The 25557-nt window shown below is 41.1% G+C and overlaps 1 protein-coding gene across 2 annotated transcripts in view; it reads right to left on the minus strand.

The window, feature by feature from the left end:
• LOC115362722 (cytoplasmic phosphatidylinositol transfer protein 1-like) overlaps positions 1-24985 on the minus strand; it is a 105541-nt gene extending 80556 nt beyond the window's left edge. For both annotated transcript variants that reach the window (XM_030056781.1, XM_030056790.1), the window contains exon 1: positions 24684-24985. In XM_030056781.1, coding sequence (XP_029912641.1) covers positions 24684-24731 — 48 coding nt within the window. In that variant the 5' untranslated portion in view covers positions 24732-24985. The remainder of the gene's footprint in view (positions 1-24683) is intronic.
• Between the last annotated feature and the right edge of the window lie 572 nt (positions 24986-25557).

The following is a 25557-nucleotide window of genomic DNA, read 5'->3' on the forward strand; positions in this document are numbered from 1 at the left end:
GTGAAAGGAGGATGAGTTGTAATTGAGGACAGGGGGAGATCATCTTTATGAGATGTACACTTGGATTGCTGAAACCATAGACTACCAAAGTACAAAAGAGGCCTTATCCATTCAAATCAACCTTTTCTGAGTGGTGGTTGTTTGGCTGATACAATTAAGATGACCATCGTACAACATCACAGTGTTGTTATAGAAACTAGAATTGATTGAAACCTTTATTTTTTCTCGGGAGACAGTTGAGGTTTCCCTCTTTTACAATGCCGCCGAGATAATAATAATTGAACAGATTTTGAAGATACAAAAAAGGGGGCTTCACCCATTGACTGATAAATTTACTGGCACACTTAAGATGGCTGCCATTAAGCATAATGCTGTCAGTAAATCCTGTCAATAAACATGTGATATTTAGAGCTGTTACTGTGCCTGAACATGAAAAGACACTCATTTACATATCAGCGACATTAAATCTTGGCATCAGTCCGTCATATTCAAAGTGCAAGAAATTTTTATATTTTATATTATATATTTTTAAATCTTAATATTTTGCAGGAGCCAGCTATCAGGTGAGAGGACATTTCTTTTCTGTTCAGTTCATTTCTACATGTTCCTGCATGTAAGGAGATGATGTCTATTACTGTGAATGCTGACTTGTGCAAAGATGTTGTACACACACACGCACACGCACGCACACACACAAACACACACACAAATGTACACACATATACACAAAGCCCTTCTAGTCATCCTTTGATGCTAACATCTTTTTACAGCAGCATGTGACAGCAAAGCAAAGATGGAAAGATGAAGATTACCTCAATGCAACTATGCAAGATCAGGTCAACATATATGATGTTTTCATAAGAAGTACTGACCGAGGTGCTGGGTGTGCCAATTTGAACATAAGAAAACAAAGCTCGTCCTTACCTGTGGAGAAAGAAAAGAAAGGAAAATAGTGTTAATGACTCCATGGTTATTAGAGTCAGTATATTGTTAGCATGTACATATGTATCTGTGATGACTTCAAATACATGATTTTATTTTATTTTTTATAACAACATAACAGTGTACCCAGTGTACATCATGACCTTAATTCCATGACTGTATGCAGGAACACCCAATGCAAAAAAGGCAATATTATTTTCATGAATATCATATAGTGGATCTGTAGAGTTTCACAGCCATATCATCCAGGAGCCCTCCCAAAAAGGGAGCCCTATAGCCCACAAAATGATCTTCAGTGATGGAGAAACCGAGCATCACCACCAACCAACACACCAGAATAACCCGCAAAGATCCAGGTGAGCCTCTACAGTCACCTAAAGACCCAAGTGAGGCACACAATCCTAGGCAGAACAATCACACTCGACCTGATAGCTGATAATGATGATGGAGATGATAATGGCATGTATGTGTGTTTGCATGAGCGAGACCGTGGATGAGAGAGAGAGCATGTGTGGTTTCATGTAATCCACCATATCAGTGGGTGATATTATTCTTTTGGTATATCTGGAGACACATAAGCTACAGCTCCATGACAACGTTAATCCTCCTCACTCCTCCTACAGGCCTGGGCCGATGTCAGATGTACACAAGATTGTGTGTGTGGTTCCCTTAATGAGGTTTAGGTGTGAACTAATAACCCCTGTATGGGAACCAGAATCCCTCTGTAGTTTGTGGTCTTAAGCCAACTTGAATAATGCAGCAACAGTGCATGAAAAACAACATACAGCATTAAAAGCAATCAACATTAAAATCGCCCCTAAGGGTTAAATGACAAAGTCCCTCATCAGAGTGACATCAAGGCTGCAATGAAGAGGGCTGTCATGAAGGAGGACTGACTGTCAGTTAAAATCACTCACAGACTAAAAGCCTTTTGACACCCCTGTCCCTTTATCAGTGTTAATATGCACATCAGGCCATCTAAAAGTCTCAGAGAGCCAATTTTAAGGCTTTTAAGGCTTTTTTTTTTACCGCACCTGCACCTACTACTAACCCTAACTGTGTGTGTCACTGAGGTTGTGAGAGACTGAGTGATCAGAGTTACAGGACCGGTTGGCTGACCAAAGACAACGGGCGCATGGTGGCTACCATTGGTCAGCCATGTGTTGGGCTTTCCCTATTGGCTGCTGCTCTTTCAACATGAATTGGCGTGCTGCAACTCATTCAAAATATATCGATCACATGCAGGTAGAAAGAAAAAGAGAGGGAGTGAAAGAGAGAGAGAGAGAGAGAGAGAGAGAGAGAGAGAGAGAGAGAGAGCACGGGAGAGTGTAACCAGAACTGAGAAATACACTTCTGATGTGAACAGCCAAGCTCCTGCACTTTGCCATACCGTGTTTACATCTCGCAAATTTGGCTTTCATTTCATTTGGGGTTAAACGAAGAGGTAAGGACATGATGAACTGTTTCTCTGACAACAGCATAGGATAAATAAAATCCACAACATTTTTTACAAGGGAGACAAGGGATGAAGGAAAACAGGCTTCACATTCTCTGTGGAAATCAGTGGAAAATAGCAGCATAAAGAACTACAATTTCAGTTCCCTTTAAGTCAACAGTAACATGTCAGAGCCATGAAAGTCAATAACTGCACACATTAAGAAAGCACAGACTGGATGAAGGAGGCGAGTGTAGATGAAGATGTTAGGAAAAAATCTAACCATCAGAACTCTATTATATATTGTATATTGTATTAAGACATGCACAATGTGACACTGGAAGTACAGAATTTGAAAAGATAGCAATCACTACTGTCTGTCCTATTCACATATTCCAGTGCATTAACACAGGTCAAACATCTGTTAAAGTATTGTTTATTTTTTATGTTTGCCTCTAGTATACCATCACGTAAGCACAAAGAACATGCCATCTGGAAATTCCTTGTGAAAAAAGTGTTGGTATTTTGTGAAAAAAAGTGTTTTTTGCAGCCATTTATTGTTAAATGGTTGTGCATTTATGATATGGAGAAAGAGTTATAAAGGTTTAAAGAAATTTATTTTTTCTTTGTGTGCAATTTCCATGGTTTTGTGAAGCACAAGGACACACTCTTGTACACCCAACATATAAAAAAAAATCTTCTCCTCAAAAACATCCTTGAGGAAAAAAAAAATGTGTGCACTTGATGCATTCTTTTCCTCTATGGTAGGTTATCACTTGAATATCTGTGCAACATCCCTAAAGGTATTTTTTGCTTTTGCAGCTATTTGCGTAATACTCTTCTAAAATTGATTACAGGATTTATGTAATTATTATTCCATAAGGGATTCTTGCCATAACTAGAGTCAGATGTCTCCTACTATGTAATGTGTACCCCTTGCTATGAAGTCATGTGATTTAAGCTATTCAGTACTTTATGATTCTGTCCACGAGCAGCCATAAATCCCCTTGATGCCTTCTTTGTAGGCAGCTGCCCTATTGGGAGGACAAACCTTTCTTTTATCCTTTCCCAGTTACATAACTGGGAAAGAATAATATGAAAAAAGGCTTGAAACAACAGACCTATCACATGAAACAATGTAATCATGACTGAAAGAGGAAGGACAACTTCTTCCTTACATACCACTGTGGTGAGAGAGAGAGAGAGGGGGACAGAGAGACAGAGAGAGACAGAGAGAGACAGAGAGAAAGTACTCAGAGTACCCTCTGAAGTCCTGGACTTCTAAAAGTGGCGTCCTCCTTGGGGACGATCCCAGGGAGGAAATAAAAATTAATCTTTTTAAATGCCAGCTGCATTCTCAGATTCCTCAGAGAGCCCAGTTCCGGGTCACATCTCTGTCTTGGCTACTGTGGGAAAAATTCGAACAAATGTTTTCCTGAGAGCGCTGGACACGATGACATCAATATTATAAGGGGGAGTTTGACACAGTGGCTCGCATTGTTTTTATCTAACCTTAATCTATCTTGCTTAGTCCTATTGAGCAGCGTCATGATAAACAAACAGGAGTGTTAGCAGAATGGAGAGTGGAATAACAAACACTGCATGCTTACAAAGAATCAAAGTTTAAACTTCATAAGCACAATTTTTCCACGTGCACGTCACTGCTGCGTTGTTTAATTGCATTTTGGCCAATGCTTCAAAGAATCCGCCTCTCAGTGAAAACACTCAAACAGCTGTGATCACTGGGGTCTTTATGCTTATGATAGCAAATGAAATGAAAAATCAAGTGGGACTGGTCATTATCCCTGAGAACAGTTTAAAAAAAAAAAAAAAAAAAAAAAAAAAGATTAAAATGCCTTAGCTGGGTGAAAAGCTTATAAAGCCGATTTTAGCATTTTTCTTGTTTTCACTTCAAAGTTTATGTGATCATGTGCTGAATTGGTTTCACGACTGTTTAAAACCCAGGGATAACTTCAAAAAAAAAAGAAAAGAAAAGAAGCATTTATTCAAAATACTTACAGTCGCTTTGAAATACTTTTTGGATTTATGTGGTTTTCATCCAGCCACAGCAGGGAGCTTGTGTGCATTCTTTCTATGAATGACCCCTACATCAATGAATATTCATAATGCTAAAAGAGTGAAATTATGTGATTTTTGAAAAGATTTCAAATGCATTTCTTAGTTGTTTTCATCCCAGAGTAAACTTTTTTTTTTAAGTGGACAAAACGTCTCATGGACCTCACCTCTAAGAGTGAAGTTAGCTTTGATGAGCCATATCTAGAAATGATTGAAACCATAGAGAGCGGCTTGTTACTTCATACTTTCATGCAAATTGGCTGCCTGGAAACTGCAAAATGATTGATGCTGCTTTTTTCTAAATTAAAAGATAAGTGCATCTTTCTTCTTTTTCTTTCTCCAAACATTATTCCTCTCACTTCCTTCCCCCATACACCCTGAGTGATGTTATCACACACACACACACACACACACACACACACACACACACTTCCTGCAGTCAATACATCTAAGCAGGCGTTTTTGCTCCCTAATCCTCTAAATCAAACTACAAATCAGCTGCGGTCAGAGCTGACTCAGTTGAGGAGGACTCTAAAATAAAATAAGATATACACATGCATGCATGCACACCTTCAGGCAGGCTTTCACCCACACATGTACATCAAAGACAGGGGAAAACCAATCCTACGTCTAATTTTTCTCTGAAAAGGTTGAGAACAGGAGTTTACGTCCACTTAATCGTGAGGGGAGTATTCTGCTCTCTCCCTTCCTATCTCCCTCCTGGCAGAAACCAAGAACATCAACCTTCACTGTGAAGCCATTAAGATAAGAGTTGGGAGTTTATTAGCTTCATTGCAGTATTCAGTGAGTTGATGATCTTTGTGTCCTTTCATGACAATCCCCTTGTGTCCAATTGGCAAAGATAATATTGGCCCTTCATCTTATCCAGGTTAGAGGCACACTGCTGTTTGATGATAACTAGTGTCTGGGAGGAGCTCAGCCTATTGAACTGAGACAAGCTGGCTGGGCTCCAGCTGACGCCAGTGCAGTTTTGAAGCTGTTCAATTGCCTCAGAATGGCCTTTATCTGGCTTTAGGGTCATGGATTTTATTCAGCACTTGTAAATCCACATAATCTTTCAATTCAAATACAAAAACACCAGAGTGATAACATTTTCCTAGCCAGCAGAATGACTACAAATGGATGGATTTTATAAGGGGAAGTACACCCAAAATACTTAAATGATATTGTCCCATTTACCCCTGGTGCAATCTAAGGTCAAGTAGGCAAGGAGATGAGTAGGATATTTTTCAAGCTTTCAGTTTTTGAGATAGTCCACATGCATCAGGATTGGTGGTTGGTTTAACAAACTACATTAGTGGAAACAAAGGGAACACATTTCCACATGTTAGGCAATTATTTATTAGAAGACAATATTTCAAGCCACTAAAGCCTTTGTCAGGTCAGGACCTGTCTTCTAACAAATAACTGCAGTGCAAAAGTGCACATTCAAAAACAAAAGATTTAACAGCTGAGTAAGTCAAATATTTGGAATTACAATTACACTTTTTCAAGAGCAATCAAAATGAAATGAGGTCAGTGTATAGGCTACATCTTCAAAGACGTGTTTGTCTTTATTCTCCCATGTTAAATGATTTTACTGCTGCAGTGAGGATAACTGCAACACAGTAGGGATGGAAAGCCACCAAGGGACAAAAAACACACATCAGACATCACAAGTATTAGAATAATCCATTTGCCTTGAGTCTCTATAGGAATCCTGAGTATGTGATTTTCCATGGCACAACTGCAGACAGCAACAGTAATTTAACTGATGACTTTTTCAAAATTGTTCTTTTTCCAGGTGTTTCAAATATGGATTTGACCAGGACCTTCTATGAATTTTCTGTAGCTTCTCTTCTTCTGTTCAAGGTGAGATACTAGAAAACACACTGCAGAGAAGTGATTGGTGCTAATTCACAGACATTGGAGAAGGTAAGACTCATTATTTGACAGTTAGCCCAGGGATAGTCTTAAACCATAATCACTATAATCCACACCACTGTGGGGGTAATGGTAGGGATGGATGGCAGTGGTTACCGTAGAAACGAGAGATGATAATTAACTGTGTCAGCATATAGCTATCTATAGCCTGTCTACTTCGCGTGTGCAATTGTGTGTGTGTGTGTGTGTGTGTGTGTGTGTGTGTGCGTGGGCTGAGCTGAGCTGATCACTCTTCCAAAGATGCTATCCACCTGCGTGTAGGCTGGAGGCATATCAGAACAGCATGATGACCAGTATGTGCCTCTGTATTTTTATCCTGGAAAAGTACACTCTACAAAACTGAACTGTAACTCTGGCAGCATCCGGAGAGTCAAAGCAAACTTTAAAAAGAAGAAAAAGAAAAACTTTCAAACAGTTTGCACAAAATAGGAGCAGTTCAAGAGCACCTGGGCTGAAATACACCAATCATGGATATGGCGCGACACTGTTGCTGCAACAGAACATGTCCATTTGAGTCAACTGAGGCTGTTGCACTGACCAATGGAAACCCCATGCACCTGTGTGGGCCTTGCGGTGCAGATCTCTATTTTTGCATGGCTGATCTATTTAATTTTTTCATCTATGTGCGGCTAGGCGCCCCTCCCGCCTGTGTGATGCACCGTGTCCATGCCTGGTGCATTTTAAGGGTTATGCTGACATGTAACACCAGTGGGGTATTGGCTGTTTGCATTTGATAGGGGATGTGCTTTAGCATCAAGCAGGACACACGCAAACCTGATGCTTTCAGATTTGGCCAAGCTCATCTCCTTCACCAACAGAACCAGAAAAGGGCCTTCCCCAAACTGTTCCCACAAAGTTGGAAGCAGAGAATTGTTCAAAAAGTCTTGGTAAGCTGAAGCATTAAGATTTTCCTTCAATGGCACTAAAGGGCCAAGACCAACCCCAGAAAAATAAGCCCACAGCATTATCCCTCCTAAACCAGGCGTTACAGTTGGCACAATGCAGTCAGCCAGGTAATGTTCTCCTGGCATTCACCAAATGCCAGGAGACCAAAAGTGACTGTACAGGTTTATCCTAACCAGAAGCCATGGGTTAACTGGAGGTATGCTTGGCACTCAGAACAGCAGCCTTCCACTATGGAGACCCAAACAAGTATGGGAAATCCCAGTATAAGCTCAGGAAGTCAATAAAGAGGGCCAAGGGCTAATACAGGAAAAAGTTGGAGTCATGTTACAACCCCAGGCACGTGGAGTGGGCTGAGGACCATCACGGACTATAAGACAAAGGGCTGCAGCATGGGTGAGGTGCCACCTTCTCTTCCAGAGGAGGTGAACTCTTTCTACGATCACTTTGAGAACCACACCAAGCTGACGTTTCTGCTAAAACAGGACAACTGACCACTTCAAATCGGGCAATATCGGAATATCGCAATATCGGGCAAGCATGTGTAAACCCTTTAAAAAGGCAAACAGACAAAGCTCCTAGTGTGCCATGCTCTCATCAGCATGTGTCTACAAACTGGCAAGTGTCTTCACATACATCTTCAACCTTTCCCTGTTGCAGTTTGCAGTACCCACAATTTTCAAGAGGACCATCATCATACCAGTACCAAAGAGAACAAACCTGAGTTGCCTACATAACTACTAGCACTCACCTCTATTGTCATGAAGTGTTTTGAATGGATTGACAAAGCTCACATCACATCCTCTCTGCCCACCACACCTGATCAACTCCAAACAATGCAATAGCATTCATACTTCATACTGTCCTTTCCCACCTGGACCAGAAAAAACACTTACATGCGGATGCTGTTCACTGACAACAGCTCAGCTTTTAACATTGTAGTGCCATCCAGACTGCTGTCAAGAAGCTCAGAAGAGACGTGCTCATCAGTTCCTCCCTATGCAACTGGATCCTGGACTTCCTGATGGGCAGACCACAGGTGTTGCAGATTGGCAATGCCACCTCTTACACACTGACACTCACCACCGGTGCACCCCAGGGATGTATGCTCAGGCCCCTGCTGTTCTCCATCTTCACCCACGACTGCACAGCCACTTACAGCTCCAACACCCTCATAATGTTTGCTGATGACACCACCATCATCACATGACACTGAAGTGTCATGACAACAACCTCCTGCTCAAGTAGCTGATAGTGGACTACAGGAGGCTGCATCCACATTGAGGGAAGAGCAGTGAAGAGAGTCAGCTGCTTCAGATTCCTGGGAATCAGTATCAGCGTGGACCTGAACTGGTTACACCATACAGGTGTGGTCTTGAAGGTGGCAAGACAGTTCTTCTTCCAGCAGCTTAGAAGGTTGGGCATGGGCTCCAGAATAGCCTACTTATCAACTTCTACAGGTGTACCATCAACAGTATCCTGACTGGCAGCATCATGGCCTGGTAATGCAGTGGCCAGCGCTGCAGGAGGAAGACACAGCGCATCCTCTCGGCCACAGCCACTGAATTTTGAAGATCCTGCTGTCTGGCAGGCAGTACAGGAGCATCCGGACATGACTCAACAGTTCAGTTCAAAGACAGTGTCAGCAGTTGAGTAGTACAACATTCACACACACACACACACACACACACACACACACACACACCATATCACATACTACAGCAACACAATGGCATACACATAACACAATGACTGCCACTTTGAGATAGGCTACTGTTTACATTGTTTACCCCAATCCACTTATACCTGTATTGAATTGCATACCTGTTTCGTCTTAGCTCTTAGTAACATATTGTGGTGCTTCTTGTAAACGTTTTATCATTCAGTATGACAATGTTGGGACAGTTAAGTTATACTATTACAGGCTTTCATTACCCCTAACCCTAACCCTGTCAAACACTGTTTGATTTTAATCACTTACTATAGAAAGATATCATGCTGCTTGTCGTTTGAGCTTGTACTAGTGATGTTCACAGCTGCGCTTTTACGTTTTACAATTTGTGATCATGACCAAGGTGATCGAAAGACACACAAAGGTCTGCGCAGGTCTTTATTCTCATCAGACCTGATAAAGCTGTTAGGATCACAGCAGTGACCACTATTGACAGTTCACGTTATTTTAAGAGACTCTCTCAAAGCCAGTTTTGCTGGCATAATGTTAAAGAGCTACTCAGAAACCACTGGCTGAATTATACCATCTCTACTACCGACTTCTTTCATATTTTATGTGACTACTCAAGCTTCTCATAATCTCTATCTGCCTCACTCTCTTTCACTTTCCATCTGTTTTGCAGCAAGTTGCATTTGCAAGAGCATCTGCCTAAACCCCTTTACCCCATCTCCATCTGCCTCCCCTTGTTCTTGTTTCTTAAACCACATCTGCTAAATCTCTCTTCCTTTCCTGTTTCCCTCTCGTCTCTCCACAGACATATAAAAAAAGCAGGAAAAAGTCAAAAAGAGGTTACAAGCGTGAGCGGTTAATTTCCCTCAACTTGCCTTTTTTCTTTCTCCTGCTGTGCCTCTCCTACGTCTCTGTGGAGTTTAAGTGGGGGTGTAGACTCACTGTACCAGCCCAGTTCATAAAAATGTCAGCATGCCGCTAAATCCCATTAGGTCTGAGCTAACTTGCTTTCAAAAAACACCCCACCTACTACTGCACCTGGGTAGACACACACAAGCACACACACACACACACACACATAATGTAGGTGAAACTACAAAGGCTGAGAAAGGACAGTTTAAATTCGATCGGTTGACAAGCCCTAGTTCATAGCCACCGGTGATAAAATCATGTCAAAAATAAAGGCAAATAGCTCACAAGAAAGCCAAAGGCCCTAATCAGTGTTACAGCTCACAGCAAATGGTAGATATCTGAGCGCTGATAGCAAAGCCAAATAAACAAAAGGCCACTTAAAAGCTATTTTCACGCTCAAGTGACATCATTATCAATGCAACATTTGCTGAAGTAATTATTAGGCTGTATCATGCCTTTAAGCACCACCTTTTGTTTATATGGGTCTCATGATAATGTTTTTCTGCACCCTCTTCAAAAGGTCACATTCTTGGCTGACTGGGCAATTATAGTCCAGCAAGAAGTGGCTCATCTGATAGAAAATTATTTTGGCCACCTCCTCTAGGCTAATTTAACGTTTTATTTTCATAGAATGTTGGGACAGCCTTTTTTCTAACTTACTTAGTCCAGCAAATGCGCATGTGTGTGTGTGTGTCTTCACACCACCAAACATTCACATCTTTGTTACCTTGTGCATTTAGTGGTGAGAAGATTCTTGAGTCTATTCTTGAGTAAACCTTAAAAGTAATTAGATATGATACAAAGAAAGACTATAAAAGGATAAATACCTATAAAGTGTATTGGTGCAAGGTTATTCATCAGGTTATTCATTGTTATAAGGCCTCATCCAGAATAAGAGCATTGCAAAAATAAAGTAAAAATAAGCTGGAACATAACATGCCTGCATTTTTACTTAAGGCAGGATTTGAAATTTGCAAAGAGGCTTCAGCTTTGCACTGGTCTTAAAGGTACTAGCACTGTATTCACTTTAGCCAGGCAACAGACGTCAGAGCGAGGCAGACACTAAGCTTACTGTTCTTGGTGTGTTGCTGGATCAGCAAACTGTGGTATTGGAGCAGGGCTTCATGGCATCAAACCAACACTGTGTTTATTACCATGAAACCCTAAAAATGCATTCAAGAGTAAAAACAAAACAAACAAACAAAAAAATAGCACCTTAAAAATCATGTGTTCATAACCTTCCTCCGAACCATTTATCTGAATCACAGCCAGTACCTGTTTTCCACTGTACATTACTATTATTATGATATAGCCTAGATGGTGACTTGATTTCAAAAGCAAAAGAATGTGCTTATTCTGTCATTCTGTTTAGGGTGTTAAACTCTCTTCTGCCTCTAATAGGAAACTGTTCAATAATTCATACAACGCAAAGGGGTCGCTGAAATTCAGATTTGGCAGCAAAAATAATGCAGTGGCCTGCTGGGTGTGCTTGCAGGAGAAGACTATCACTGCTGAATGGAGGCACTGTTGAAGGCAAAACCCCCTCTGAAGGCTGTGCTGTTGGAGACCTGCTGCTTGTGGGAAAATACATAACCATCTAACGGCAGCAATAACAATATTAACCATTAATTCAGCCTTCACTGTGTTCACAATGTGAACACAGTTTTTTGTTTTGTATTTCTGTGAGCAAGTTGATGTGTCACTCTGTCCCAGTTATGGGCGGTACGAGACATGTGGCTGCAGCTACAAAGCTTTGATGAGGCAAGTCACTAGCAAGCAATTTTTAATTATACAGCATTAATAAAAAATTAAATCTGAAAAAAAGAAAAAGGAAAAAAAACCCTCCATAAAAGGACAGCACTTACCATTGACCCCTGCAATGGATGCCACCCTTCTCCGAGCATTGTTTTTCAAACATTTAATCTGTGCTCTTTCATATAAAAGCTGTGGTGAACCTCACACACAGTTTGTACTTTTCAGGTAGAAATATGCTTGTGGAGCAAATTCACATCAGTTCGGTAACTAGGAATGTGCAAAATGCACATACAATATAATATCACAAGTATCATCCAAAGCAGACCAGAAATACATTTTCCAAATTCCTTCAGCACCACTGACACCAGACTCACATCGTGCCACCACATCAACTTACATATCATCCACAATTTCTGATGCTGCTTCATGCTGCTATTTGCACTGTCTCATCATTCTAAAGACACATCCAGGCACAGAATAAACCATTCCACATAGTGTGAGAAATATAATTCTGATAAACAAGACAACATGCACACATCCACTTGTAGGTTCTTGACTGAGTGCAGCATATGAATGGCTGTGATGTCAAGCACAGGAGTCAGACTGTGGAGTTCCACCTCCCACATAATTCCATCAGTTCACTATCCTGCAGTCAACCTCTCGAACTTTATGCTATTTGTACAGACTTGGCTGTCTATAGTTTTCTAAAAAAAAAAAAAAAAAAGGTCTGTTCGCCATTACATGTAAAGTGATGACTATACAGAGAAGCAGTCCTCCAGGAAAATGCCATGGCAATTTGAATGTTCATGTGAATGAAAAAAAGAAAACACTACAGTTGCCTACACAGAGCAGATGTATTAGTCGAGTCATTTTGGTCTCAGGAATTGTTTGCTTTGTCTCCGTTTTAGCCAAATTCAGCTGTATTTGGTTTAATTCACCTCCATACGTGGCTGTTGGTGGAAAACTGCACACTACCTGTGTTTTGTTGACACAGAGAGAAAAGGATAAGGAAAGTGTTTTTCTTTTTTCCTCTATGAAGAGTCTACAAAAGGATGTGAACCAAAAAAAAAAGTCTGCATAAACAAAACCAAGTAAGCTCAAAATAGTAATAGGTTTCATAAAAAAAAAATAAAAAAAACTTGAGTACCCAGTTTCTGTTCATGCTGTGATCTACAACTGTCAAACCTGCAGGCTACTTTATGTTTGGACAAGTGGCATCTGCTACTGAGTTATGTATGCTGTGGGTCTAAATTAAGTGACAATTGGAACAGATGTCAGAAATGATTACATATTAATCATCAGACGACTGCATTATGATGTTTGGATTAGACACCCGTATTCATAGAAGAAAAAATAACATCAAATCACCTACACTGATATGGGACTGGTTCCTGTTTTGTACCTCAGTGAACGCAATATGTCAAGACATTTTCCAAAATAACACAGGTTGGCATTTGCTCCCTTGCAGTATGATAGTAAAGATCTTGTCATTGGATTCATTCTCTGATCTACAACAGAGCTCACTGCTGTCCTGTATGTATGTGTATGATGTGTGTTAGTACTGCTATTAAATAACAGAAACAACTACACTTAAAATGTGTGTGTGTGTGTGACAGAGAGAGAAAATTATTTGCTTTACAGACAGCTCAAACAGCCTCTCTTAGGAAGAGAATGGGATTGTCAGCATCCCTGGGGGTACAACACACACAAACACACACGCAAACAAACACACACACACACAGAGCCATCTAGGAAATGAGAACGGGCCTCATTCGTGGATAATGGTCCATCACAAGCCATGATGGTTTCCTCTGGAAGAGTAAATGGCAGTAAATGGCATGCTGATTGAATCACAACATTGTCATATATACCAGATGGCAAAAAGGACTTGCACCTTACCATGACACCAAAGAAACAAACAGTGTTAACAAGGCCCATTTCACCGGGCCAAGTGCCATTTCCTAAACCCTGGAATGTAAAAGAGGATCTAATCATGGAGTAGAAACGACGGCCCTTCTCAGAGATTTGACATGGATAACTTTGCACATGAGTAGAAAATATTATGGCTGTTGTGTACCTAGCTTGAATCCTAGTGGCAGCAAGTCATTTGACAGCTTCAGTGTCCCATTTAGCCTTACTATTTGTACTATATTAGGCAGCAGGGTGATGCAATAAGTAGAAACACAGCCTTTCAACGAAATAAACAACCATTTAAAAACCTTGCTTTGGTGATTCACACTGCCTCTGGTGCTGAGGTGTTGTTTGATGTATTTTTGTTATTCTGCAGCTAACCAGCCATAACTTATACGACATTTAGAAGGAAAAAAAAAAAAAAAACTTCAGAGATCTACAACAGAAACGTTAGCAGTGAGGTTTCACTGTCACCCCCTAAAATATTGCCCCAATTTAGGGCAATATTAACAAACATAAAGGAAAAATCCAGCAAAGATGAGGGATCGCACACCTCTTCTTTCTGTTAAGGTCCATCATAGCAGCAGCTGTTCCCCAAGTGCGCTGTGTTTGGCATTTTAGCAATGAAAAAAAAAATATTGTCCTGCAACAAAATTATACTATAAAACAACAAGACAGTATGCAAATGCAAATATCCAGCTCCTTTTTGTCGAACATGGTAAAAAATATATTTTAGGGGGGAATTTTCCTTTACACCCCCATGTTGGCAACCATCCATCTTGTTGAAGTATCTTTGAGCAAGACAGTGAATTGCACCAGCTCCAGGGCTGCTATTATGTAGTTAACCTCCCTGCAGATGGCAACTCAAGAAAAGAGATTTTTGCTACATGTGCTACTAATATATCACTTTTCATCACATTATATTCTACTTTATAACATAATCTGCTCTGAAATCAAACTCCCAAGCCTCCAAGGAGACTAAATCCTCCAGTTACTTTACCTACAACCTGTTGGATTTCTCTACAAACAACTTCATGAACCAATTTAACAGCCGCGATGCCTTTGCTGAGCTGCAGCGCATTTGTTCTCACCCCTGCTCAGCTCTCCCAGGCTGTGGATACATGAAATGAACTCCCGGCGTCATGGAAACAAGCTTGGGGCTCGAACAATGGCAACCAATCTTGTTAAAGAGCCCTTATTAAGGAGGTTTTAACTAAACAGGAAGAAGAGAATGAAGCAACTAACACAAACTATTACAAACAGTGGAGAAATCTTTTGTTAAGGGCATGCAAAAAAAAAGGAAAAAAAAGCCTCTTAATAACGCCTCAAGGGGGTGACGTTGCAAAGTAAAGAGCTGACAAGAGTAACCTTAGCATGGTAGAAGAAAAAAAAAAAGTGTGTGCAACAAAATCTCCCTGGAAGATAATCCCTCATGATCGAAAGTGCTCAACAATATGGTGCTGCAGTCCCAGTGCTACTACAGTGTACTGTGTCACTACTAGCATGAACACTCCTCTTCGATCAGCCATGCATGACACTTCACCAGCTGCCATGCCAATCGCCTATACCACCTGTTTCTCATTTCTGTGGCAGCGTCTGCCCTATCTGACCAGGCTCAGCCGGTACTGCCCAAGGGGGAATGCTGCGCCAGGCTGGCTGGAGAGGAGCATGTGTGTACAGGTGCTTGAACATGTGTGTGTGTGTGTGTGTGTGTGTGTGTGTGTGTGTGTAGCGTTCTGTGTGTGTGTGTGTGTGTGAGTTTGCCTACCTAAGTATGTCTACCTGTCTCCAAGTAGGCAGGCTTGTGTTTTCCCCCTATTAAGTATCCTATAATAGCTGCCCACCACATGCAGAAAGTACCTGTAAAATAAGTTTAGTTGTGTGCTGAATAGTTTCTTTCAATAAAGAGGCAGGCAAGACAAAACTGCTGCATAGTAAACACTTAGGTACTGCTATCGTGTGCCACATACAGTTTGTTTCTGCCTCATTACTGGGCAGATGTGCCGGTGTATGTGCTCTATTGGCCAATCTCAATTCAGCACACTTGCGGTTTTGCGCTCTGGCACTTCCACATTTATGATTAGCAAAAAGAACTCAAATTCACACCATGGCTGATGGACTCAAGTTGGGTATATTACTGTGGACTTCTGGCGGGTAGCTACTTCCCTGTTCCGAGTGCTGCATCTCTGCTCTATCTGCCGCTACACACTCACACACACGTACATTTTTAGCCCCTACGCTTCCGAAATGATTGTGGCTTCACTGGTTCAGACTTTCATCCGAGTGTGCAATGATCACAGTAAAACAACTGGTGCATGAACATTTTGATGATTTCACACAAAAATGCTGAACATAACGGTACCCATATAGAGTCTTTCTGCTGGTGAAGGCTTGGCCTCTGTAAAAAGATCATCATTTTCTGCCCAAGCATTAATCAATTCCATGTTTATTTGTTTTTCACAAGTGCCAGTTGGAAGGACTGCCAAAGGAAGAAGGTTGTCTGAGGACAAAAATTATGTAATAAAAATATATCCCTAAAAAGATAAAAAAAAAAAAAAGATTCCAAAAATGTGAATAAAAAAAGTTGTTTAGAGATAGTAACGCTTTTATTCATCACCTTTTTCAAATGATTTAAGTTACACTGAAAAGGATTCTTGCTTGATGTGACACTTCTTTGTTGTTTTGTTCTGCCACCAGAGACATAGGAGACAACTGTCTTCACGGAGGAACTGCGTTATGCGATATATACCTGGCACAAGACTGCTCAGAAACAGTCTTGTACACATTTATGCCTGCTGTCACAGTAATCAGTACATAATCAAGGTGTTTTTGGTGTGAGAGAAAAAAGGTCGAAATCTTCAGCACCTTGGTATAATGGCAACGGATCCCAACAGCTGATTAAAACAATGACTGAGAGTGTAGATGCAGTGAGCAGATGTGGCAGCGAAACAAGCTGATGCATCAGTGTGTCAGCTGCTTAAACTCAAGGGTGTGAGTCAAATTATTTTGATTTGTTTTTATCAGTGGTGTGTGTGTGTGTGTGTGTGTGATGAATGACACAAGCTGTACTGATGCATGTGCAATATAAAGAGGCCCTGCTAGGCTTGGGCGATTGGACAAATATATACCGGCTATCCAGAATTGGTTGAGTCTACAGCCACTCATTTTTTGGGGCTGTGTTTTTTGGGTGATGGAATTAACGTAGCTCCTTCAAGGGGTAGCTTAGTGCATATGCTATGTGTGTAGCAGGTTTGTGGTCAATACATAGATGGTGAGGTTGGTCACTGGAGCCTCAGATCTGTCAGAACTACTACTTTATTTACTTGCTTTGCTTCCACTGTACCTCAATTGCCTCCTGTGCTCCATCGTCCTCCCACTTATATTCTGTACACTGGCATTACTTAGTGGCTACAAATGAGGCAGGGGTAATAGTTGAATGCAATGAATGTGGCTTTTGCAAGTGGTGGGCACATTACATTACAAGATATTCAGTCTTTGTGATGAAGTTTGGCCAAAACAAGACTTCCAGGGACGCTTATTCTCTGCAAAATGCTGAAAGGAGTAAACCAGCCACCCAGGCATCCTTCCAATCATCCGTCCAGTTTTTCATGCAGCCCACACCATTCAATTTATACTGTCATTCATCTCTCCATGTCTCCCCTCAGCCTGCCAACCAGCACCTACACGAGCAACAGACCCGCGAAAAAGGTCTCTTGTATCTCAAAACACAGTTAGCATTACTAAACTTAGACGCTGCCTGTGAAAAGCATTCATTAAAAAGGTATGAGCACTAAAAACAGAACGAGGGGAGTTAGTTTTGATTGTTGGGCAGAAGTGACTGCTATGCACTGCATTCTACTCAGATTCACCACTTAATTGCTCACTTATCTTTGCTCCCTGTAAGTGATAAGCATGAAGGTCAAAAATGAGACTTTACACTTTTGTGCTCTCTGCACTAAATGGCTTGGAACAACTGCCTATGTTCAAGAAAGACTTTATCCTGTTGTGGGTCTCAGAGCAGATTATGAACTATCACATCAGATGGTGTGATAATGGTGCGATAATACCCCATTTATTGCCAAAGCTGGAAAGCAGAGAAGTTTAAAATCTGCTGAAATGCTTCACCGAGCTGTCATTCAAGGTAATGACTAGGAATGATTGCCTCAGTGCTGTCAAATAGACTTAAAACAAACTAACTTGGAGTTAATTTGGCTTTGAATAGAACATTTTCCTTCACTGGCCTTCACAGAATGCCATTATGGTATGAGTCACAATAGTATGTAATTGAACCGAATCAGTCAATGGAAGATATAGAAGCTGCCTTTCTGCATCAATGATGTCCTGCGTTAAGTGAACGAGAAAATGAAGGTGCTGCGTTTGCATTACAGGGAAAAAATAGGGTGTGTCCCCTGAGCGAGTTGATAGTGTGAGTTTTCTGTTTTCTTTCGGACTTCAACGCATCAAAGTTGCAGGATGCATACCCTTAAAGATCAGTGCGTGCTCCTGTGAAAGCCTTATTCACCGGATGCTGTCTGGGTCTTTGTAACTCTTGAGCGTAATCTTCCGCCTATCTCCGGTGCTCTTTAAACTCAGCAATGTGAGCGTGGAATAACAGAGAACTTTAGGTTCATAAGCGGTGAGCATCAGCATTGAAAGCAAGGGCGCTCATGCGGCAGGCAAAAAGCAACTCAGGTCATCCAGAGGTTGAATGATGTCAGCAGATTTCTAAGAAGCTTGTAAAAGGTGAGTCAGCCAAAAAGAGAGCAAGGTAGACAGATGAACATGAGAACTATTGCAAAAGAGTGAGAGAGGCAGAGACAGAGAGAGAGAGAGACGTATTAGTAGACAGACAGATAGAGAAAGTGAGAGAGAGAACACATCTGTCAGTGTCCAAGGTGATGAATCACCTCTCCATCCCTTTCCAGGAAAAAATGGGCATGGCAGCTGATAAATGGCCCCGCTCTGAAGGCAGAACAGGATAGAGCTATAACCCAAGGTGTTGAAATGGGAAAATGTTTATTTCTTGGCTAAGTGGTTATGGTTATATTGCGGTCTAAATCTTGTCTGAAATGTAACTTCAACTCAATACTGAAGACTGAAGGTAACTGCAGCGGACCTGCATACTACTGTGGGTGTATGCAGACAACAAAGGATTTTTTCATCCTCTACTGATGAAAATTGAATTTGTTTCTTTAATGCATATATTATCAATACAAGTAAGAATAAATACCGTATTTCCCCAATTAATCGCCCGGGCGTTTAATACGCAAAATCAATTTGGACCCCAGGCGTTTAAAAGAACCAAGCGGCTATTCGCTGCAGGCCTTTATTTATTTTTGCACAGACCTGCACCAGGCCATTATTGTGATGACAGTTACTGTCCAACATATTTACAGTCGGTCGATTTAAGATTACGGTACCCTTTTTTCTAACGTTAGCTAGCTCTCTTATTTTGACAGAAAACGGAAGTGCCGCACAGTTATTGTGCGGCTAACTGTTTACTTCTGCAAAAATAAGGTGAATAGCCTTATTTTGGGTTACCTCAATATAATGCAAATAATCACCGCGGTGGTTATTCGGTTGGGCGTTTAATACGCAAAGTGGGTGCAGACCCCAGGCGTTTCAAAGAACCAGGCGGCTATTTGCGGCCGGGCAATTAGTTGGTGAAATACGGTACAACATATCTGGCAACTCCATTGCAATATGAAGCAAATATAACAGAATAAGCATAACAGTTTCAATGTATTAAAGTAGTCTGTTGTTCTAGCAACCACGGATATAACACAATAGGGGTGTAATGATTCATTTACTGCATTGCTATATTTGTCATAATGCATGTCAGTAAATAAATAAACAATATGCCACTCTTCAGTCTGAATTATAATGAAATTCTTTCAATTGAATCATTCACAATTCTTTAAATTAAAAGGACATAACATTGTGTTGATCTAACAGAATACTATCAGTTGAACTTTTTGTCAATAATACTTTTTTAGAATAAATAACATTCAAGTAATTCTGCTGTCTAATTTTTTCACACTGAAAGAAAAAATATTACAGTGTTACATTATTGCATGTGTCCAATTGCTGACTCAAAGACAAACTGAATCAGTCCAAAAAATAAAAATATTCTTTATTTCAAATTGCCAACTAGCAAACTGTGAAGTGAATTGGCCTGAATCCCTTTAAGATGCGCATTCACACTCCTATGACACAGTAGCCATTTCATGATTTTTCATATTATTTTATAATATAATTTTAGCATTTTTATATTTGAAACACTTCTCTTGTGACTCGTATAAAATCAGCCTTTCTGTCAGATGTTTTTGGTCAGGACAAGAAGTTATGGTTAGAGTTGGGATAAGGGACAGGTTCTCTGTCAGAAAGCCTGCGCATTGTGCTTGGTGACAGAAACTGTCATTGTGCTGTTTAGTAGGTCTTTTCCAGTTTGTCTAAAAGGCGCCACCCACAGAAACTCAAACTTCATTGACACAAACTCTAAGGGAAAAGGCATCACAATATCACCCACACTGTTTGATTGACAGGGGATTTCTGGTGAGTGTAATGCAAAAGAACAACAGCAATGAGTGCCCAAAAATACCCAAAAATAGCAAAAAAAAAAAAAAAAAAAAAAAAAAAAAAGACAAAACACAAATTATCATACTAGAATCACAAAAAGAACACACACATTATGAGTTGAAGAAAGGAGAGAAAAGAGGATATGGAAGAACATGGGTGTGAATAATGAGCAAGGGATGGGCAAAACCAAACCAGTGATGATTCATAGGACACACATTCACGGCTCACTGAACAAGTCATCAGGTTAAGCTTGCTAAATGTTTTGTTTAATCGGAACGGGCTTCACAAAACTTGCCCAAACACCGCACAGATAGCCGTGATTTCCATCTCTTCACATCTGCAGTAGCAAGACTGTGATGATGTAACACAGCCAAGCGGCAGACAGTAATCTCTTCCCAGAGACAATACACAGAGAGAGGGAGACGTGACCTCGCATGTCCCCGTGACTCCAGATCCAAGCACGCGGACACACACGCGCATGCAGCATATTAGCTCGTGACCCCGGTCGACTTAGAGAGAGAGAGAGAGGGGGAAAAAAACTGCAAAACTTCCCTGGTGTGTTTTCCTCTCTCTCTCCAGCTGGATTTCTCCCTCTTCCACCCTCCATCCACTGCGCTTCCGTCTTTCCACCGTCTTCCTCCTCCCTCTCCTTTTAATGCTCCCCCACCCCCACTTGTCACCATTCCTTCATCCATCCATCATCCATCCGCCCTTCTTTTCCCCCTCAGCCAGACAGCAAACACCCACTCAAGTTATCGGAGATGCGGGGTGACACCAAGCTCAATGTGCACGGTCATGATAACAACAGACAACCAATGCTCAACGACAACAAATACAGAGACACGCCTCAGGTTTACAAACAAGTGGGATTCATCATTCAGCACACCTGGTTGGCTCCCCATTTTGGATGATTGAGAACATTTGACGCATCCGGAGTCTGACCTCTTAGTCTTTCTCTGGACAGAAAAATGAGAGAAATTTAAGAGAATGTTGTTGCAACTGGCCCAATGTCAGTTTGGTAAAATAATCTGTGGTCAACTGGTGGATTTTTATCCAAGAAAAGCACAAAATCGGTGTGCTTTTGTGTTGTGTGCGGTGACTGTGAGTTGCGACCGTTTCATGAGCCGAGTGGAGGTTAACAGGTGCAGCTGAAGAGTCAATCAAACAGGGCCGAGACGAATAAAAGCTGAGGTTGTGTTCTGATTGGATCACTCCACTCATACATGTCAAAGTACTTTTTAATCCCCAGCAAAAACGTTCATTTGACTCAGGAGGAATTGGCCTCTCTGCAAAGAAAGGCCTTCAGATTCAAGAGTTCAGGAAAATATTCTATTGCATCCTTGCTTCATCTGAATTATTATCGATCTCTCTGAGCCTCCATTTATGATTTTACATCTTGACAAAAGGTGTAAAAAAAATCCACACTAGCAGAAAGTGATCAGCAGTTTGTGCAAGTCCTTTTAGCACTACTCTGACGATGTGTTTTAGACATTTCCGTGTGGCCTCTCGATGAAGGAAGCAAAGTGGTTTTCAGGGTAGCAACTTAAAGTACAAGGAGGCTGAGTGCTACAGCGGTGGTGAGACGAGCTTCGCTGTCAACCGTCCTCTCTGCCGTCCCCACTTCTCGCTCTTGATGACGACCATCTGTTCACATGCGCAGGGGATGTGGCAAAAAACCTCTTGCTGTTCTTCCTGTCCTTACTGAGGACATTTTATATGCATGAAATACACCTTTGGTACATGCTCAAGGCTGTTTAAGTGAAAGGAAGACATGCAAACACACACATCACACACTGGCCAAAATCCCCCCCACACACACAGACACACGCACACAAAGATGAATAGGCAGATACAGTTGCAAGAGCTCAAGAACACCTATGTGCAGGAGGGATGACTCAAAGGAAACTCATCAGACAACACCTTTGCACTGAAAGCTCAATATGGAGATTAATTTACAGTGTGTCACAGCTGACGTCATTCCAGTGTTCAGGTACATGAGTCAGTGGAGCAGGAAATGAAAAAAAAAAAAGAAAAAAAAACACAAAACTTGTTGCTGTTCTTTAAAGGACGGTGTCAAAGAATGACAGGATATTCATACACATGCTTTTTTATTCATGTAGGAAAAAAACAGAAATGAAGAATTGCAGTGTTTTCATGAAGTTAGAGTAAATGTTTTAACATATATAGGCATTGGTCCCAGTTTTACATGCTTTGCCATGTTTCTACAGTGGCTCAGAAAGGACAAACCAACCCAAAGTATACTATGATGAACGCGTTCTTTTCTTGCAAGTGGCTGACAGAAGTGGGCAGCGCTAATGGCAACACAATGAAGCAAAATCAGAATGGGACAACGACAAGATGATGGAGGCAAAAAAGAATATCAGTGCAGCTTTTATTCAGTGGAAATCACTGATGATAGCCAAAGGTTTTCAGAGTGATGCAGACGTTGTGCGTTTTCTCTTAAAAATGTCACGAGCCATTATCTGTTTTTAGATGTTGTTTCAGCAAACTGAAGCTAAGCAAAACTGGGAAGACAGGTCTGATGCTTTAGTTTTATGCAAGTTAAGTTTTCACAAAAACACAGAAGTTCAGCAACCAGATGCATTAATGCAGGGCCGACGTCAGCTCGTTTAAAATCAGAAAGGATACACACACTTACAAAAGCACACACAGAATCTTATACTAACAGTGCATAAGGCAAAAACTGAGATGTTTATCATCCAAGAACTGATTGTACAAAAAAATACTAAGAGTAAAACTCAAACGAAATAAGACCTAAACGAAAACTAGTCATTTTCAGAAAATGTCAACTACAACAACTAAATTCTAATTGAACTCTATAATCCAGAGCTAAATGAAATTACCTCGCCATTACCACAGCAAGAGCATGAGTGTTTTTATAGCTATAAAAATAATCTAAAAATCAATGCAGACACCAAGACCAAAGTGGATCTTCCCTTTAATATCCAATCATTTTTACTATAACAGCCTACTACAGACTTTTTCAGACACCCCCTCCCCAAATACCACTGGCCTAAGGCTATTTTGCAGCACACTGTACCTGCACTAGCTGGTTAGGCAGGTTAAAAACAGGGAAATTTATGAGTACACAATAAAAGATCTGAAAGCTTGTAGTGGTTGATCATCAATAACCCATAAGGTAAAGTCGCTCCTTTTCCTTTTTTAAAATTATCTGCTGATGAAAATAGCTGCATTGTGCTTGTTTTCATTTTGCTACGTGTTTTCTTTCTTTATGGCCAATCATATTTCCTTTGAGTTGCCTCCTCAAGATCCGCAGGCATGAGTGTGACGGTGCGCTCCATTCAGACCGTCGCTCTGCATCCCTACTAGCCCCCAGCTGAGAAAACCAACCAACATCCATGCATTACAACAACACGGGCAGCAGGGACAAACAGGAAGACAGCTACAGAAATAGCGACAGCATGGGTGATAATTGAAAAAGGTGCATCCCGGGACAGGAGAGCAATCATCTGCACCGTGTATTTTTAGATGCAGTGTCATGAGACAAATTGTCTGATTAGAGACAATGGCCCTTTTTCCCTGAGATCAAGGAGTGTGCAAGCAGGGGCAAACAGTAGTAAGAAGCACCACTAAATGGATTTGCAGTAGGGGCCCTGGCTCCACATGGTCATGCTTTCACATAAGGATGAGCATTGTGTTCCTGTCATCATGTGCATCCAATAGGGCCGCATGAACATAATGTAATACAAACTGTATGTTTGGAAGGGTGTGTGTGTGTGTGTGTGTGTGTGTGTGTGTGTGTGATAGAGAGAGAACAGGAACGTGTAGAGAAACAGAGCATGTGCCTGACAATTTTACAATATTCCCTCAGGGTACAGTGTGGCTGCTACTGACTTTATAGTAACAATACCATATTCTGTAGTGTTTTATTCCCTCTATCACAGGATTACGTGCGTATGCATTCATTTATTTATTGTTGGTGTTACATCTCCATCATATAGCCTTCCATAGGAATCCTCTCCTGTATCCAATTAAACAACCAAACTTTTTTTTTTTCCCCCCTGGAGGGTGAAAGTGTGTAAGACTTTAAGCATTTGGAGACACGGTGCATCCACTAATGTGTGAGGCGTGTAAGCAACGCTACAAATCCTTGACAGGCTTGGCAGCAAGAGCTACATCCTGAGATTGGATGCGTTGCATTGATGCCTTTCAGGAACCACTGCGCAAATATTAGCGTAGAGCCACGGAAACCCTTATGTGTGTGTGACTGACTGTCCGTGAAAGGAGAGAAAGGGGAGAAATGTGTGCGGGAGTTAAGTCTTGAATGAATTCCTCGCAGCTAAATTGGGTGAGTATATTTCTGAAAGTTGATCGTAACCCAGCAACACCTCCTCCTCCCACTTTCTCGCCCGGAGCAACGAACCCAAACGTGAGGGCTGTCACTTTGTCTGACAGCAGGCACAACCTCAGCAGCGGTGAGGGGAGGAAGACAAAAACAAAAATAAATAATAATAATAATAATAAAACATCACAAAGAAGTAAAGAAATTGATGGAAAACTCACCTCCTCCACTGTGAGGGGCATGCATATCCTGTACTCCTTGAGCAACATCTTCCCCCCCTCTGATATGCGTCTTGTTTTCAAAAAAAAAGAAAAAAAAAAATGTGTCAAAAAAAACAGCCAAGGAAACGGTTCCTCCGCCGCGACGCTGTCGGTGTGAAGCCCCTGGATGTGTCACTGCATGTGGATGGTCCGTCTTCTTCAGTTCAGCCCTGGTCCCGGCTGTGTGGTCTCATCGGTACCGGAGGAGCCCCTCTCTGTCCGGACGGGAGTGTGAGAGCAGGCAGACTGAGCAGCTCCCAGCCTCGTCGCCTCCTAACCGTCAGCTGCGTCAAGCTCCGCACGAGCCGCGCGCGACAACACCGGAATACGTTCCATTCGGGCTTCAAAATAAAAGCCTACAATTAAACCAGAGTAAGCATGCGAGTGAAACTTTGATCCCTTTAATGTGGCAATTTAGCTTTTATTTAACCGTGTTTTAAGTGCTAGACCCCATCACACACTGGTGAATAATGTATTTCACTAAACCTTTTTAATGGTGGACCAGTGTGGGTTTTTCAGTGATGGATGATGGTCAAAGTATAATGCCTATATCATGTTTTGTTTGATTGTGTTTTTGCGGCTGACAAAAATACAACAATTTAATACAAATAACAACAAATGAGACACAAAACTGTTGAACTTAAATTCAAGATTTCTTCATTGCCGTTGCACAAGGTACAATGAAATTGAAGAACAATCCTCTTGATGGTGCATTCACCCCTTAAAAACTGAAGTTCAAATTAAATAAAATACAAACATATTACAAATAAATAAATAATAAATAAAAACAGAGTTCAACAAAAGAACTATTAAGGTGCCAAATGTATAGGTAAAA

This window comes from Myripristis murdjan, chromosome 1 (assembly GCF_902150065.1).
Source record: "Myripristis murdjan chromosome 1, fMyrMur1.1, whole genome shotgun sequence".
In the NCBI taxonomy this organism is placed as follows: Eukaryota; Metazoa; Chordata; class Actinopteri; order Holocentriformes; family Holocentridae; genus Myripristis; species Myripristis murdjan.